The 17,250-nt window shown below is 56.7% G+C and overlaps 2 protein-coding genes across 2 annotated transcripts; one reads left to right on the top strand and one right to left on the bottom strand.

Annotated features, from left to right (window-relative positions):
• Window positions 1–537: 537 nt before the first annotated feature.
• Window positions 538–8,991, bottom strand: LGI3 (leucine rich repeat LGI family member 3). Its single transcript, XM_026519044.4, has 8 exons — window positions 8,355–8,991; window positions 7,379–7,450; window positions 6,484–6,555; window positions 6,061–6,132; window positions 5,850–5,921; window positions 5,108–5,277; window positions 4,788–4,952; window positions 538–2,673 (listed from the first exon to the last, which is right to left on the bottom strand). Exons 1-8 carry the CDS (start codon window positions 8,558–8,560, stop codon window positions 1,856–1,858), a joined length of 1,647 nt encoding a protein of 548 aa, XP_026374829.1. The 5' UTR covers window positions 8,561–8,991; the 3' UTR covers window positions 538–1,855.
• A 5,190-nt stretch (window positions 8,992–14,181) lies between these two features.
• On the top strand, window positions 14,182–16,934 carry SFTPC (surfactant protein C). Its single transcript, XM_026519045.4, has 6 exons — window positions 14,182–14,291; window positions 14,995–15,153; window positions 15,503–15,625; window positions 15,874–15,984; window positions 16,366–16,513; window positions 16,710–16,934. The coding sequence occupies exons 1-5, from the start codon at window positions 14,223–14,225 to the stop codon at window positions 16,501–16,503; spliced, it is 600 nt and encodes a 199-aa protein (XP_026374830.1). The 5' UTR covers window positions 14,182–14,222; the 3' UTR covers window positions 16,504–16,513; window positions 16,710–16,934.
• The last annotated feature ends 316 nt before the right edge of the window (window positions 16,935–17,250 follow it).

Here is a 17,250-nt window from a genome sequence, read left to right as displayed (position 1 = left end):
ACATGGTTGAGGCCGCCCTAGCCGCTAAGTGGCAGGATCCAGAATTGGTAGAGTAGGTTTTAGTATCTACTTTACAGAAGAGAAACCGAGGGCCAGGGAAATCAGTAGACTTGCTTGAAATCTTACACCTAGGGCAAGGGCTGGCGGCAATGGAACGGAGGGGAGAGGAGAGAGACTCCTGAGCTTGTCTTTGGCCATGTTGGTTGGAGTTGATCTGATGGAGGGACAGACTCCAGTCTCAGTGGGCCCCAAAACTGATCTCCAGGAAGGAAAACTTGGGCCATGAGTCAGCCCCAGGTGGTAGAGACTAGTCACACTTGCTCCGCACCTGGGTATCATCATTGTGAACTCCTGACCCCCGCACCAGCTGATCGTGGGGTGCCCACTTGCTCCTCCGAAGGAGAACAAGGGAGAAGGGGGTCTGCACGCTAATGCTGGCCCCCTGACAATAGCAGGGACACAGAGCACAGCCCTGGCTCTGTTCTGAACCAAACAGCTGTCTCTGACTGTAGCCATTGGACACCCGAGAGCCAGCAATGGGGTGGGAAATTTTTATTTGCAGCAGTGAGTCATAACATTGCCCCCAAGTGCCCCTGGGCATCCTGCCACCAGTAGGCCCTTACACGGTCTAGGCACAGGGAAGTTTGCCCGCCTCACCCCACGGCTTCTCGGCCAGCCTTGCAGCTCAGGGCTGTCGATCCCCAGCATACAGCAGAGGGCAGCAGAAGCCTGGCTCTCAGGTGCTGCTTCTACAGGACCCTCGCCCCCTCCGCTACTCAGCTTGCACTAAGAGGCAATGCTCCTGGGGCCTGCCTCTGGGGATTGGAGAGGTCCCAGGATCCCCAAGATGCTCTCTAGGCCTCCTCCGCTCTTGGCACCCACCCAGTTGGCTCGGGTGCTTGCCGGTCCCTGGCTCGGCCGGCTTTTGGACCCACCTCACAGCGCCTACACGGCTCAAGGTCCACATCCCAAAGGCAGGGCTGAACCAGGGGTGGTCTGAAGCTGGAGCAGCCACAGTAAAGAGAAGCTGAAAGGCTTTTATCTGGGTGGTCTCCCGTCCCCAGGTGAGCTGGATTCAAGGTCAGAGCAGGAAACTCCAGTGAGAAAAGAGAGAGCCCTAAGAGGAACTCAGGGACTGCTTTGTTATTGCTTTGCCCCCAGATCGAGCTGGTGCCCAGAGGCTGGCACCACCATTCCCATCCTTATCAGCTACGGGGCAGGCACACGAGGTGAGCTGAGGAGGGAAGGTACCATGCGCCTTCTCCAAGAAGAGAGTCAAGGTGATGAAGGAGAGCCTCTTTAGGCCGCACTGAATCTGCATGTGTGCACACAGAAATGGGAGAGTCAACAGGTGTGTGTGTAATGAGGGTGTCCATGAGCGTCCACGTGTGCACGCAGGAGTGTAGCGCGGGTGAGTGAGCCCAGCAGCCTGAAGGATGTGGCCGCGGGGAGACCAGAGAGTAGGGAAGCTAAGCTGAAAAAACAGGAGGGGTGGTTCTGCCCCGCCCCCATCTCCTCCCCTGGAGCCAGAGCTCGGGGAAAGCAGCAGATCAGGGGCAGGGTGGGGGGGACTTCAGGTAGGGTGTGGGGCTGACAGATGTCCACGTATGAGTGGGCACAGGGCCGCTTGGTTGCCTGGCACAGCTACAAGTCTCCATGCTGATGACAACTACAGTAAGTGGCTCCCCTGGCCCGCCCACAGTGTGTGCCCATGCTCACGGGGAGGGGGGGATGCGGGGTGTCCGTGGGGCCATGTATGCAGGTTGGTTACATGTGTCTTCACACAGGCACACGTGCGGCTCACACAGAGACTTCTATTCAGGTCTGCCGGACACCCAGAGGCCTCAGCACCCCTCTAGGCACTGAGATCCACCACGATGTGTCGGTACACGAGTGTCTGTCCCTTGAAGCTGGGGGCCAGGAGCAGCTGGGCGTCCCCAGCAGGCATGTAGCAGAAGGCCCGAGGGGCCTGCACAGCCAGCTCCTGGAACCGCACGAACTTCTGGCGCCCCTCGTCCCACTGGTAGATCTGCGTGAAGGAGAAGTCACTCCCCAGCGCCAAGTAGCGGCGGCCGCCCACGAGGAAGGGCTGCATGGCCAGGGAGCCCCTGGAGGGCAGGGCCTGCACTTCAGAGAAGCGGGTGCCCTCCCAGCGCAGGATCTTAGAGTCGCCGATGTAGCGGCTGAGACACAGGTAGCTGTCGCGACCAGCACGGAAGTGTTTCACGGCCTGGGCATCAGGCACCTGGGTCACCTCGCCCTGGGCCACAAACTGCTTCTGGGTACGACTCCACTGATAGATGACAGGTGCCTGGGAGCTGCTAGACACGATCAACCGTGGCTTGCCCTCACCGTCCACAAACTCCAGGTCAGTGTCACGGTGCCAGGCGTGCAGGGCCTGGTGGGAGTAGAAGCCGTTCTGGTGCCAGCGGTAGAGGCTGGTGGCACCCGCCTTGGAGCTGTCGGCCACAGCAAAGTACCAGTCGCCGTCAATGCGGAAAGCCTCGAGGTCGTTGGGCTTGCGCACGCGCTGTGGGTCGATGTCCTGCAGCTTCGTGAAGCGTGTGGTGTTGGGGTCCCAGTGGTAAATGTAAGAGCCCCCAAACAGCTGGGCCACAACCACGTACAGCTGGCTGTCCACCACCATTGGCTTGCAGTGCACAGCAGAGGGGGCTGCCAGAGTGGAGAGAAGCAGCATCAGGCAGGGTCCGGCAGCCGCAGGCCCCCACCCATGCCATGCCCTTGGAAAAGGGGGTCACTCGCCTCCAACCCTGACCCAAAACTAAGGCTCTCTGCTACAGTATGCCTCCCACTGAACTTACCCACTTTTCTCAGCTAATAATCTGTCTCAGCATCACTCTCCCTCCACCCTTGCCCGCAGGGTTTAAATATCAGCTGACACTGAGCACAAAATAGGCATCCCTAGATATTGACCAGTTGTTTATCCATATTGTCGATTATTGAATTTTTATTGTGTGAAGTGACTGTGCTAAGTGTGAACAGATGGCCTCAACTGATCACTCTGAAATGGATCCTATTATTTTGCCCATTTCACATTGAAAGAAGCAGGCTCAGAGTCTAAGTGACTTGCCCAAAGCTACCTGGCTGGCCAGTTGCCAGGCAGGGCAAGGAGGAAGAGCCTGAGCCCACCCACAGCCAGGTGATAGAGCCACGGTACACACAATCACAGTTTGATGTTTGGATAGTTGTGTATGAAAACACATTATCCTAAGAATTCCCACTTTTGCAAGGGCTTTTATGTTTGAGGATGTCTGCACGAATGTACTTTCGCTCAACAACCAGATTGATCTGACCTCTTCTCAGGCATCCGAAGCACAAGGGGCCACACTCTTCACGTGTCCTGGTGTCCCTAATTATCACCTCTCCTCTCCTCCTTCCCAGCGCTGCTTTACCCGCCCTCCTCCTCCCCACCACTCCACCCAGGAAAGCCCATGTTGAACCCCGGGGCTCTGGCAGTCACCCCTAAATCCCTTCCACGGCCTTGGTCCACCTGCCCAGATACTCATGATCCCCCAGCTCCCAAGGTGCAGCTCAGACCCACCATGCCCACACACCCAAGAGCACCTCAAACTCCAGCTGGCCATGACTGGGCGCATATCTGCCCCCAAACCTCCTCCTGCTCCTCTGTGTTCTCAATTTCTGTTTGTGGCTCCACCCAGTCACCCCGTTCCAGAAACCTGGAGCCATCCCCCACACCTCCCTGTCCCTCACTCACCCACAGCCAGTCGGCCCCGAGGCCTGCCAACCCTCCCTTCTGCTTTCTAGTACAGTCTGCGTAGGCTTGCTGGTATTTCTTCTGTGACTGCTTTCCAGAATTTACCAGAGAGACCAGGGAGATCTGGCTCTGGGGTCTTCTTTGGGGGGAAAGGTTTCTTTTTCATAAGGACTTCAGGTCCTTTCAGAGATACAGGGTAATTTAAATTTTCTGTTTCCTCTTGTGTCACTTCACTCCTCCATTCTAAATCACTCTCCATCCCCACTGCTGTTGGCCCAGTCCAGGCCCCAGCACATCTCCCTAATGGTGGGCCCACATGCCTTACCCCATGCCAAGCCACTCTCCACACTGCATACGGAGAGAGTGTTCTAAAATACTGGCTGCTTTCGTTCATACACTGTGCTCAAAACCTGTCCGTGACCTGGTCCTCATGTCTCTTGAGTCTCATCTGCCTCTTTCTACCTAGAACCTTATGCTGTGGTCATATGAGCTGCTTACAGTTTACACATGCTGCACTCATGCACTAAGCTGTTGCACAGCTTCTTGATTTTGCTCATACTGTTCTTGCTGCCAGAATACCCTTCCCACATTTTTTTCTCTGAGCTAAGTCTCCCTCAGCCTTCTAGATTCAGCTTAAATTCAGTGGATCCCAAACTGAGCTCACTAGCCACTCCTATCTCCTTCTTGGTTCACTGGCACCACCCAGTTACTTAAGCCAGGCACTTAAGCATCACCTCTGACTCTCCCTCATCCTTCAAGACACAGCTCAGGCATCCCCTCCACCAGGAAGCCTTCCTTGATTGCCCAGGGTAGGCCTCTCCTTTGCGGCCCCAGAGCATCGTGCTCATATCTCCCTCCTCAAACCCACTTATTCTATGGATGTTATCTGTGTATGTATTGGCCTCTCCCCAAAGACTGGAAAGTTATTATGGGCAGAGACCATGTCCCATCTATGCCTCTACCTGTAGGAACTCAATGGAGAGGAACAATGGAGCCCAGCACCTCCCACTCCCTTAAACGGGGGTCACCACAGCCAGGCCAGGGTAAGTACCTGGGATTCTATCATAATCTCGAAGCTGCCGTTCCACATAGTCCCACTTGAGGACAGCACAAGCGCTGGCACCTGGCTGGGCCAGAGCCAAATAGAGGTCGCTGGAGTAAAGGAAGGGCTCGGCCGACACTGCTGGGAAGGGCAGGGTCTGGTACAGCACGAAATCTGCAGGGATAAGAGGGGAGGGGTGGGAAGAAGAAGGGTAAAAGCTTGTTGGGGGGTAAGGGCTGCTGGACCGGCAAGGTTGGCGGAGGCTGGGGGCTCTTCCAGCAGCGCCTGCGGAGCCGCCCTGGGGAGGCCTGGGGGGGGGCACCTCTTACCCGTGGTGATGCAGTCGAATTCCCGCAGCGGCAAGTCCTGCACCTTGTGCTCTTGGAAGCGGGGCGGGCTGGCGCAGTAGATGGGAGCCACCGTGGTGTTGGTGTGCGCCAGCCACTCCACCAGCCACTTCACTTTGCAGTCGCAGTTGAGCGAGTTGCCCCGCAGGTCCCTGGATCGTGAGGGTGATGGAGGGAACACAGAGAGGACGAGGCTCCCAGGGGCTCTGCCCCCACCCCTGCCCCAGGCTCTCTAGGCTTTTGGAAGTGGGTATACTCAAGGCTTCTGCTCCCATGGTATCTTTGCACAGATAAGACAAAAGCTCCCCTTGGGCTAGGTGCACCCCATGGACACGTGCTTGGCCAGCAGAGTAGGGGCCAAGTTTCAGTCCCTACTGACCTCCTGGGTCAGGTGCCTTTTGCAGGGTATAATCTGCATAGCTATGTTGCATCTCAGTTCCTTCAAACCTTCCACAATCCTGTTTTTTTCTTGTGTACATACTGATTAACGGTTGTGGCTATGCTAGAGGACTTCAATGCACGTTCAAATCAAACATACATTTAAAAAGCACATGTTTAAAAAAACATACACATATACATTGTGTATCTAGTAGCCTTCTAGGAGGCTTCCCCAAACCCAAGCCTCTCAAGACCTTATGATCTTCCCAATTCTAGCTCCCACACCACTCTCTCCAGGGACACGCCCTTCTGTGGCACTGTCGAAAGAGGTAGGGCTCAGCCTTACAAGTCACTCAGGATGTCCAGGGGCCGAAAGATGTCTCTGGGCAGTGTCTGCAGGTTATTGTTGGCCAGTGATCTGCAAGAGAGACCCCTGGGTCACCTGAAGATCTCACAAGAGACCCCTGGGTCACTTGACTGAGGCCAAAGGCCACAGTGATGAGGGGCTCTGGTCCCGTGTGTGTGTGAGTGTGTGTGTGTGTCTGTGATGTACTCACAGGTGTGTCAAAGACTTGAGTCCTCTGAAGGTAAACTTGGATAGTGCCCAGATGTCATTGTTCTCAATGAAGCTGGAGATAATGAGAATTTGTCTTAGATGCCACTCAGTATCCCAGACCCCCAACCAGCTATTTCCCTCTGCCCCACCTAGGTTCCTGCCCATGGTCCTGAGACAGGCTTCCATTCTGATTCTGGTGTCATGAAGCCTGTGGTGACAGCGCATCCAGGCAGGATGGTTTAGGCAGAGGGGCAGATGAAATGACCCTCTGCTTGAGTCCTGCAGTCAGAGGATTCCAGGGCTCTCCCTCCCCCTTACCCCCCCCTCCCCCCAGCTTTCCTCATTCAGCCTGCCCTCTCAGTCCACCCAGGCCAGGGCTCCCTCCTCCCTTCTGGTTCCCATCCCCCCACTCCTTGCCACACACAGGTACTGCAGGTGCGACAGTCCTGTGAAGGCGTTGTCTCCAATCAGAGTAAACTTGTTGGAGTTGAGTAACCTGGAAAGACAGAGGGGGAATTAGAGCTTCCAAGGGTGTGCTCCCTGTGCCAGTCCCCAGCCTGCCACCTCACCCTGGGGCTTCCTCACAGTCCTGCAGCCCTGCTGCCCCTCCTCGGGACCCCAGAGCAGCCTGGCAGCAAGACCAGCCAGGAGCCTGTTCTGGGCCCAGAAGCCATTTGCTTCAAGGATAGAAACAGTCAGGGGCAGATCTCTCCTGTCAAGCCTGGTCCTTCCCCACTGTGTCTCTCTATCTCTGTCTCCGCCTCCATTCTCTGTCTCCCACCCTCATCCCAGCTCACTCAGTCCCTCTCAGACTGGTGGTGAGTTTGAGGGTAACCCATGGTGAAAAGGAGTTGGGGTAACTCACAGGCACTCTTTCCTTTGACTGGGGCTTCAAACAGAAACAGCCCCTGTTAGAATTCCACACCTTCCCACTTCCCTCCCTTTCGACCCCCAGCTCTTTCTCCAAATCCTGGTCCCTGCTGTCAGCTGTCTCTAAGATTTCTGGCACCATCCCAGGCTACTGCACCCAATTCTTTGGGTCTCCAGAGGAGTCAAGTCCTTTTCTAACTGGGCCCCAAATACCCACTCTTGGTTTTCACATGCAACCCCCACCTTCCCTCACCCCACAGCGGCTCCCCGCACCCTCCTGACTCTATGCTGCTCCACCTTTTGTGGCTATCCCATACAGCGAAAGTAAGGGACACCTGCACCTTACTCTGCAATGACTACCTGCATTTGTTCTCCTCTCCCCGGTCCAGGGTCCGTCCCCTTCCACTGCCCCACCCCCCACCCGCCCTTCCCCAAGGCCCTGTCCTTACAGGAACTGCAGCAGTGGCAGGTGGGAAAATGCTCCATCCTGGATCTCTGAGAAGGCAGCATTCACCAGCGTCCTGTAGGGGACACTGGAGTTAGTACTGTGGGGACTGTGCAGGGACTAGGGGTAGAAGGGCACACAAGGTGAACAGGGCAATGGTTCTACACGCACTTACCCTGGAAACTCCCCATTTCACCAGACTGGCCTCCCTACCCAGAGCTATCTTTCTCTCCCCTCCATAAACTCGTTGCCTTCCTTCATCACTACCCTTCCCTACTGCCTCCCTGAGCACCAGTGGCCCCAGGCTGAGCTTCCCCTTCAGCCAAAAGAAGGTTCCATTACCCACACCTTCAAACGCCCACAGTGTGGTGGGAGCTGCTGAGGGATGGGGCCCTGGGATGGGGGTGCAGGATTGGTATCCTGCCCTCAAGGACCACACAGCTCAGCTCATCCCTGAGGCCACTTCCAGCAAGTGACAGGCTGGCCGGCCCAGTGCAGAGTGAAGGGAAGACCAGTGGAAGGCTGTCCTGTGCCAGGGCACTGTGTGAGTGGATGTCACTCCCACCCCTCCCCCAGCTTCCACCCTCCCTCCCCCCACAAAAAGCCTTTCTGCCCTTGGTGTGACATCACAGGCAGGGGCCCACATGCTCTTGTAAACATCCCCTCCCCCCACGTCCAGAGCCCTGCACACAGTAGGTCTCATGGATGCTGATGGTGGTGATGATTCATTCTTGGCCATAAACTCCTGTTTCCCAGCCATGGCTGCTGAGCCTGCATGACTACGGAACTCCCTGCCCTGCTGATGCCCTGAATCTCCAGTCCTGAGGACCCCTGGAGTCCTCCTGCTCCCCACACTTTGTAGAGGGGGAGCAAGGGTGTTCCCCACCCACTCTCAGAGGGCTCCCTCTCTCCACTCCCCCACCTCCCAAGCGCTCCCTCTCTCCACTCCCCCACCTCCCAAGCCAGGGCAGGACACTCACAAAGAGATGACCTCGGAGGGCAGGTTCCTGGGCACTGCCTTGGAGTCCACACAGAAGGCGGTGTCCCTGGTGCAGGAGCAGCTGGGCGGGCAGGGGGGCGTCTTGGGGGGCCTCCTGGCGCTGACTTGCAGCATCAGGCAGAAGCCCAGCGTGGACAGCGCCAGCAGCCAGAGCCCGGAGCCCCGCCTGGCCCGCAGCCCCGCCATGCTGCCTGCAAGCTCTCTCGCGGGCCGCCGGCCGCAGCCCCGGCCCCGCCGCTCTCCGCCACCCAGCACGGGCCGCCACCTCCGGGCCACCGCCGCCGGCCACTGCTACCGCAGCTAGGGGCCCGGCCGCCCGCTGCGGAGAGCCGACTCCTCAGCCCTCGGGCGCCGGCTCCGTCCCCTGCCCTGCTCGTTCTCGCGAGCCGGCCGGGAAAGCTGCGCGGGCCCGGAGCCGAGCGAGGGCTGACCGGCGGGGGCGGCCGCGGAGTGCGGCGGGGGCGCGCGCAGGGCGGAGGGGGCGGGGGCGCGGGGGAGTCCCGAGCTGCGAGTAGCCCAGGAAAGGAGTGGTTGCGGCCCTGGGCGCTGTACGCCCTCACAGCGGTCTCCGGGGCCGTCCGCTTGCGTGTCCGGCGCCCAGGGACTGTCGTGAGTGCAGGTGTGGGAGGTGTACGTGTGCGCCCTACGCTGGCATGACTGTGCCCGTGCGCACCTCTGCGCGGGCACTCGCACGGAGGCACATAACCCCCGCGGGGGCGTTTCTGCGTTGTGGATCCGCGTGCCTCTGCGTGCCTGTCTGTTTGTCGTGGCCCTCGGGGGACACATCCTCTAAACAAGAGTTCATGGGTGTGTCATAAGCGACATGTGTGTAGCTGCGTTCACATGTGTTTCCACGGGCCGGTGAACAGAATGTGCCTTTGTGTCTCTGTGCGCTGAAAAGGGAAATGTTTGTCCCTGAGTTGGAGTGGGAGTGTGTGGAATTCTGGAACATCTCTCCCTACCCGACCACAGACGGTTGAAGCTGGGTAGAGCCCTGGACGTTTTCCAGTCCAGCTCTTGGTCACAAATGAGCAAACTGAGGTCCAGACTAAGAGGAAAGCCGCCCAGCTTGATGTCACATGTACTGTATGTTGCATGCTCTGTGTACTTAACCCTTCCAACCTTTTAAGGTAGATGATAGTAATCCCCTTTTACAGATAAGAGAAGTGAGGCTGGTAGTACCCGAAGAAAGGGACAGAACAGGGGTTTCAATCCACTCTGCCCAACTCCGAAGTTCGCATTTATACTTCTATACCAGGGATTTCCGAAGTGTGGTCCAGGCAGTCCAGGAGAACCTTCCAGGGAGTCACCGAGGTCAAAACAATTGTCGTAAGAATGTTAAAACTTAATTTTACTTTTTCAGTTTCACACTCTCACAAAGTACCCTGGAATTTCCAGAGACTACATGATGTATCTTCTGTTAAGCCAGAAATTAAGGAGATTTGCAAGACTGGGTGGCTCAGTCGCTTAAGGAGCCAGCTCTTGCTTTTGGCACAGGTCATGATCTCAGTGTCCTGGGAGCCAGCCCTGAGTGGCTCCTCACTCAGTAGGGAATCTGCTTGAGGATTCTCTCCCTCTCCCTCTGCTCCTCCCTCTGCTCATGCTCTCTCTCTTTCTAAATAAACAAAGAAATCTTTAAAATATAAAGGGATTTGCAAAAATGTAGAACAATGACACTCTTGTCTCTAATTTTTTTGCTTTATAAAATAGTTTTTAAACATTTATGTTATTTATGTTAAAACATAGAATGGGTTTATTATTGCAATTTTCATTAATTAACACTTTTAAATTTCTCAGTAAATCTCAATATGGTAAATATCAATAGATATAACCCACATAAACAAAAGCTCTTTGGGGTCCTCACTATTTAGAATGTTAAGGGGCACTGAAACCAAAATGTTTGTGAACTGCTGCTCTCTGCCGTGTTACCTCCCTGGGGGTCTGTGTGCGGGACAGACTGTGCCAAAAATTCACTGGGACAAGACCAGGGGAGCCTGGAAGTCAGGTGAATGGGCTCCCAGTCTGGTGTTCTTTCCATATCAGGCCAGAAAACTGAGATCACTGGGTCTAAGATGTGTCCCTAGCTGTCCCCAGCCGCTGCCAGCAGGGGCTTCTCCGGTCGGAGCTTACGTCTGTCCGTCTGTCCGTGCTCTCTCAACCAGGGATGCCCCGTCCCTTTGATGTTCACTCGCCACTGCCCGTGCAGCCCTCTGCATGCCAGCTTGTGGGAAGACGAGCAATGGGGGTGGGGAGGGCGGCTGGGGCAGCTGGGCAACCGTCCCCACCCGTCCCTGGCACAGCTCTGCCCAGCGCACAAAGGGCAGAGTGAATCTTGTCCCAGCCCCTGCAGCTGAGGCGCTGGAAGGGGGGAAAGAGAAGGTCCACATAGAAGGGGTGGCTACCGTAGGGCTCTCCATCACCCACGGTTCTCCCGGAGGGATGTAGCCCAGACACAGACAGAAAGGGGGAGTCTGGGCCCTGTTCTCAGCTAGGGATGAAGTAGATGATGATAATCGTGGTGATTGGATTGACCATGTCATTGGGTCCTCACAATAGCTTGGAGAGGGGGACAGGACAGGCAGACTAGTCCCATTTCACAGCTGAACACAGTAAAGCCTGGAAAGGCAGAAAGACAGATTCATTCAGGGTCCCAGAGCCGGCCAGCGAAGCCCCAAGACCTCCACATGCTGAAGAAATGAACTATTGACCGCTCACCAGGAGCCCCTTCATGCTGGCTGTGTGCATGCTCCTTGCCCTGCAGCAGCTAAGAAGCCTCAGAAAAGCAGGGTCTCAGGACCAGTTCCAGGGAAGATTGGGCAACAGAAAGCTCCCACATAGCTGACGAGAACAGCAGTGTGTGCTAAGTGGCAGGTGAAAGGGCAGCAGGAGGCTGGGAGATTTTGGCGGAGGGAGGGGGCACTGTAGCCCGGGCCAGTGAGGTGGCAGACCAGGTGCCGTTGGCTCTTGCCTGGCCTTTTACGGTTGGCGGCACTTGGAGAGGTGGAGAGGCATTGAGGGTGGGATTTCCAGGAGGGAGAGATGGCCTAAGTAAAGGCCAAGATGTGAGAAATCTGCAGCAGAGGGTGGCGTGTTGGGGGTGGGGGGCAAGGGGACAGCTATGCATGCCCTGCTAAAGGTCTCTCCTCACTTCCTGAGAACGAAGACGAGGAGCCCAAGATCTCTATGGGTCAGGGCCAGAGGAGTCGGTGCTGGCATCTGAACTCCCTTATGAAACGTGAGGGCAACCTTCTTCCCCCAAACTCCAAATAGGCAAAAACAAGTGGGGGGGGGGAAGAAAAACCATAAAGCTTGTGAGAATTACAGCCTAAGGGCAGCCTGCAGGGAAGACTGAGGACCTGAGAAAGCAGAGGCTTCGTTCCAAGGGAGACTCCTTTCTCAGCACTAGCTGGTGATGGCAAGCCCTACACACAGCACCTGCTCAGAACAGGCTCCACAGCTGGACCATGCGGCCCCCTGAGACACCCACAGGGACCCCGCGATGCTTGCAGTCCTCCTTGGCTCTCCCACTGGCCCGCTGCCCACCTGGCTCAGGCCCAGTGCATGTGAGTCAGCCAATCAATCCCAGCGTCGCCAGGACAACCCGGGGCGGCAGTGGGGGCGCTGGGGGTGGGCAGGGGTGGGCACCACAGCCAGCTGTCGCCTACATCTGGCACCTGCCCACAGCTGAGGCTGCACACAGTTGAGAGGAGGATGCTTCCCCCTCCTCCGTGAACCCCCCCCCCCAACCAATCCTCCTAGGACACTTGCTGCTAGAGGTTTCTGCATATATTTAAAAGGGCAGTTGGGGGTGGTGGTGAGGAGGGTGGTGGGAGCAAACACCCCCTTCCTGCCCCTCTCTCCTTCCCTGATCTTCTCAGGCGCTGTCAGTTCAAATGCCATGCTGTTGTGCAACCTGGAGGCCGAAGGCTCTCCTGCTGGAGAGGAGGTCCTCGTGGGGACGGGGCAACCCGCCAGGGCTGGAGAGCTGGGGGCCAGCTCATGACTGAATGGCAGAGAAGGCGTGAGGGAGCCCCCAGGCCGGGGACAGGAACTGGGGTGAAGTGTCGGAGCTAAAGTATCAGGAGCCAGAGAGTGAGGGTGGGGCTCTGACTTAGACACTCGTGAAAGTTCCAAGGGAAAGGCACTGTAGAGACCAGCTAGCCCAGCAAGTGGAGGAGAACCCAAGAGAAAAGATGCAGCCATTGGTTGGTTTGGTTTAGTGCAACAAAGCAACAGAAGTGGCTTTGAGGAAGGAGGTAAAAGCGAAGGAAGGGAGAAGGAGAAGGTCCAGAAAGTGCATCACATCAGGGTGAGGAGGATTCTCGGGGCAAATTTAGGATCAGAGGGTATAAAAGAGGAGCACAGAGGGATAGGGTCACAGGCAGCACCAAGCAGGTGAAATTGAAGAACGAGGAGATTGGGACCCCATCAGTCACCACACCCAGCCCTGTGCAAGACTGGGCACAAGAGAGAAGTGTCAGGTGTGGAATCTGCTATCAAAAGCCTTTCACTTGATCTCTGAAAATGGTTCACTGTTTACTTGATGAAGAAAACCCAACAAAATCATTCATATCGAGAGGTTCAAATCTTCACATGCATTTGAAGAACACTCATGAAACTGCCCAAATCATCAAGGGCATGCATATCCCCAAAGCCACCAAGTACCCGAAGGAGTCACTTTACAGAAGCGGTGTGGGCCATTCCATCACCACAGTGGTGGAGCTGATAGGTGTGCCCGGGCCCAACAGTGGAGCTGGACACAGGGCCAGCGGCCTAAAAAGAGTGCTGAATTTCTGCTGCGCATGCTGAAAAATGCAGAGTCAGGCCGAGCTTAAGGGTTTCGGTGTAGATTCTCTGGTCATCGAGCACATCCCGGTGAGCAGAGCCCTTAGATGAGCCGCTACGATTGCAGAGCTCGTGGTCGGACTAACCCCTGCAGAAGCTCTCCCTGCCACACTGAGATGGTCTCTCCTGAGACAGAGCAGAGTGTTCCCAGCCCAGGGGACCCCCAGAAGAGGAGGTGGCACAGAGGAGAAAGATAACCCACAAGAAACTGGAGAAACAACAACGTATGGCCTGGGAATAAATTCAGCATAAAATAAATTCAAATGAAAGTAAAAGCAGGGGGAAAGGCCTTTAGATTACAAACGAGCCCATAGCAAAGAATGAGAAACCACACATTAGTAGGTGAAAATTTATAGCCAGAGGGGACAGAGTTTTCAGAATTAGGAAAAGAATGACTAGGGGCAAGTCTGAGGTTAGGTACCAGATGTGTGGGAGGAGGCCAGGCAGGTGGCATACTTGAAGTGAAAATATGAGGCTTTTTGAGAAATGGCCACATATGAACCCCCACACTGATGCCGGAGCACCCACTGCCTTCAGCAGGTCCACAGGCATTGCCTCCTCACTCCCCTTCCTGGGGCTCAGCCCTCTGCACAGGGGCAATTCTGTTGGGAAGTGTGGTGGACTCCCCACCGGGTCAGACCCCTGGCTGCCTGAGAGGTCTGACCTGGCAGAGGAACGAGGAAAGCCACAAGACTGCAGGGGCAGGTGCCAGCAAGAAAAGTGGCCAAGGCCAGGAAGACACCTACGGTGAGAGGCGCAGATTGCCCAAGGGCAAGTTTGCTCTGCACACCCAGCTTTGCTCTGGCCGGGGCCAAGAGGACTCGTGCGCCAGGGCCAAGGGCCCTCAGGGGCTCTTGCAGGGGCTTATCTGCACCTCCGTTCTGGAGGGCCAGGAACAAACAGGCTTCAAAGTCAAGGGCTTGGCTGGCAGAAGCGGGCCGGATCCTTCACCTCTGTCTCCTCTCCCTACCGGCACATATAAGACCCTAGTCACACTTGGGAGATGAGAGGGGAAGGAGCCTGCGGCAAGATGGATGTGGGCAGCAAAGAGGTCTTGATTGAGAGCCCGCCGGTGAGTATGACCGTTGTGTGGACATACGTGTGAGCTGGGCCCTGTCTCATCCGAGCTCTCCGAGCCAGTTTCTTCATCCGACTTCATGCACTTAGTTAACCTAGGGCTGTGCTAAGGTAGGGCAGGGACACCAACCACTAAGGCAGAGTCCCTCGGGGAGATGGACATGGCAACCGATCATTCCAATGTGAGGACCCGAGAGCCACCACAGTGGTCAGCGGAAAGGGTGGCAGAGAGCACCGCGTAAGCAGCCGCTATGCGGGAGTCACAGGAAGCTTCACAGAGAAAGTGACATTTGAGCTGGTTCCCGAAGAATAGGCCGGAGCTCCCTAGGTGGAGAAGGCAGGCGTTGCGGGAAGAAGGGGTAGAATGTGTAAAGGCAGGGAGGTGTGGGAGAGCATGGATTATTTGGGGTAACAGAGAGGGATGGGGATGGCTGGGGTGTCAGGGGTCTGGAGGAAACAGCAGGAGATGAGACTGGGGAAGCAGGTTCCCTTGGGTCTCTTCACGCTAGACTTCACGTCTAAGCATTTCTGTTGGAATCCGGGCCACCTCCTCCAAGAAGCCTTCTCTGATCTCAGCCCTCCTCTGCACATCCATAGCATTGCAGTCCAGCTGTGGGAGGGTGTCCAGCTTGTGCAGGGAGAAGAAGGGCCCTCCTCATGACCTCATACCTGTCTCCCTGCCTGCCCCACCATGTCAGGACTACTCGGCAGCCCCCCGGGGCCGGTTCGGCATCCCCTGCTGCCCTGTGAACCTCAAACGCCTTCTCATCCTGGTCGTGGTGATAGTCCTTGTGGTCGTGGTGATTGTAGGGGCCCTGCTAATGGGTCTTCACATGAGCCAGAAACACACTGAGATGGTGAGCAGGCCCGGAATGGGATGGGAAGTGGGTAGAGGACACACCAAACGGAGGGGCTGGGTGGGCTGGGCAGAGTGAACTGGCTGAGGGGAATGGAGGGGAGGAGGCAAGGGGTGCCTCAAGAAAGGACAGAAACAGGAACAGGGTGGCAACCCCAGCTTAGGCTTTTCCACCAGGCCTCTTGCTGGCCTGGCAGCCTGTTCCTTCCAGCATCCGGTCCCACCCAGCCTGTCTGGGCTCTCAGGGAAGAAGGGAACACATTTTAGTAAAGAGGGCTGAGAGTGGACATGGGGACAGAAGGGATGAGTAGGGAAAGAGAAATACAAGGCCATCCTGTGCCCTCCCCCAGGTCCTAGAGATGAGTATTGGGGGGCCAGAATCCCAGAAGAACCTGGCCCTGCGGGAGCGTGTGGGCACCACTGCCACCTTCTCCATTGGCTCCACTGGCATCGTAGTGTACGACTACCAGCGGGTGGGTATACCTGACCTCCTGACCCTGGGGATGGGGCCGATGACAAGACTGCTAGGCCACCCAGCCGTGCCACTTCATGCATATCCATCCCTCCCCAGCCCCTAGCCCTTTTGCTTCCCTAGGCTGAGCCCCAGATTCCAATAGGACTCCCTCCGGGGCCTCACCTAGAGGGAGATGGCCCAGGATCAGGGTCAGGGAGTGAGCAAGGCAGGGCCTTCCTGAATGAACTCTGGGGTTTCTGTGCTCAGCTCCTGATTGCCTATAAGCCAGCCCCAGGAACCTGTTGCTACATCATGAAGATGGCTCCGGAGACCATCCCAAGTCTTGAGGCTCTCACTAGAAAGTTCCAGAACTTCCAGGTAGGTGTGTGAGAAGCAGTGGGTTGTTCCCCCCCACCCCAGGGCTGTTGGGAGGAGCATTTGAGATGACAGCTATTTGTCACCTGTAAAGCACTACTCCTTGTGGGCTGCCAGGTGGGTGCCCCTGCCTAAACTCACCTGTACCACACCTTCCCTACCTATTCCCCAGCCCTTCCTTCCCTGATGCCAAGCTGTTGGCCTCAGCTGAACCTCACCACCCAGGGGCTTCTGACTCTAGCACTGCCCCCTCTTCACTGGTGAGGAAAGTAAGACTTTTAGGAGGCTCAGAGAGATGGCCCGACATGCCTGAGGTCCCACAATAAGGGCCACAGGTGAGACAGAAACTCAATTCCCAGGTTCCAAATCAGGTGCTCTTTCCAGATCAAGCCTGCCGTGTCTACCTCTAAGCTGGGCCAGGAGGAGGGCCATGATGTTGGCTTAGCATCCCCTGGGGACCTGGACTTCCTGGGCACCACAGTGAGCACCCTGTGTGGCGAAGTGCCCCTCTACTACATCTAGGACCCCTCAGGTGAGCAGATGTGACCGCCAGGCACCGAGGAGCAGTGGCCCAGGAAGGCTTGCGCCACCTTGCCATGTCAGCTGACTGGGAACTGGGGGATCCATTGAGCAGGTCACCTAGGGAGCTCCTGGGAGGGCAAGTTCATAGACAGCCCCCTCGTAGTCCCTCTCCCTCCCATAATAAACAGTGTTTCTTTGCTTCTCAGGGCCTGTCGAAGCCCCAGGTGAAGAGGAAAGATCCACCCGCTAAGGGTCTTTGCAGAGAGGCAGGAAGCTGCTCCTACCCGTACCACAGGGACTGGAGCTGGAGAAACGGGAGCTGTGGGGAGAGGAGGGAGCGGGCAGAAGAGATGCAGCTCCTAGGGCCCAGGGGCTCCTACCACGAAAGAATAAAGCAGCCTGATTGAAAAACAAAGGGTGCGTCTCTTCCATCCTCCCACACCCCCTCGGTCCTGTTCCTGGTGGGGCCAGTTAGGGGAAGGGTAGGGACCTGAGGGAGCGACCGGTCTTTCCCCTGCCCCCTCTGTCAGGGCGCGATGGGGGGACTGGGGGCAGTGACGAGGGGACTAGGCAATCCACGGGCTTTAGGCGCCCTCCAGTGGTGTCTCCCGAGGGAGGACGAGAGACAGAGACAGCCAGAGACCGACCGAACTAGAGAGACAGGGACCGCGATGGGAGAGGGCGAGGGTCCGAGAAAGGCGGAGACCGAGAGACGCAGGCAGAGAAACGCAGCCAGAGACCGAGGGG

The sequence above is a fragment of the Ursus arctos genome, unplaced genomic scaffold (assembly GCF_023065955.2).
Source record: "Ursus arctos isolate Adak ecotype North America unplaced genomic scaffold, UrsArc2.0 scaffold_11, whole genome shotgun sequence".
Taxonomy (NCBI): Eukaryota; Metazoa; Chordata; class Mammalia; order Carnivora; family Ursidae; genus Ursus; species Ursus arctos.
Note: the sequence above shows the minus strand (reverse complement) of the source record. Positions and strands in the feature narration are given on the sequence as shown.

Excerpts from the sequence above, each read along its gene's own strand:
- SFTPC (XM_026519045.4), top strand. The coding sequence starts at position 14,223 with ATGAGAGGGGAAGGAGCCTGCGGCAAGATGGATGTGGGCAGCAAAGAG. Across the intron at positions 14,292-14,994 it reads TCTTGATTGAGAGCCCGCCG|GACTACTCGGCAGCCCCCCG; the intron begins GTGAGTATGACC and ends CCACCATGTCAG. Across the intron at positions 15,154-15,502 it reads GCCAGAAACACACTGAGATG|GTCCTAGAGATGAGTATTGG; the intron begins GTGAGCAGGCCC and ends GCCCTCCCCCAG.
- LGI3 (XM_026519044.4), bottom strand. The coding sequence starts at position 8,560 with ATGGCGGGGCTGCGGGCCAGGCGGGGCTCCGGGCTCTGGCTGCTGGCG. Across the intron at positions 5,922-6,060 it reads CTCAAGTCTTTGACACACCT|ATCACTGGCCAACAATAACC; the intron begins GTGAGTACATCA and ends TCTCTCTTGCAG. Across the intron at positions 2,674-4,787 it reads AGATTATGATAGAATCCCAG|CCCCCTCTGCTGTGCACTGC; the intron begins GTACTTACCCTG and ends CCACTCTGGCAG.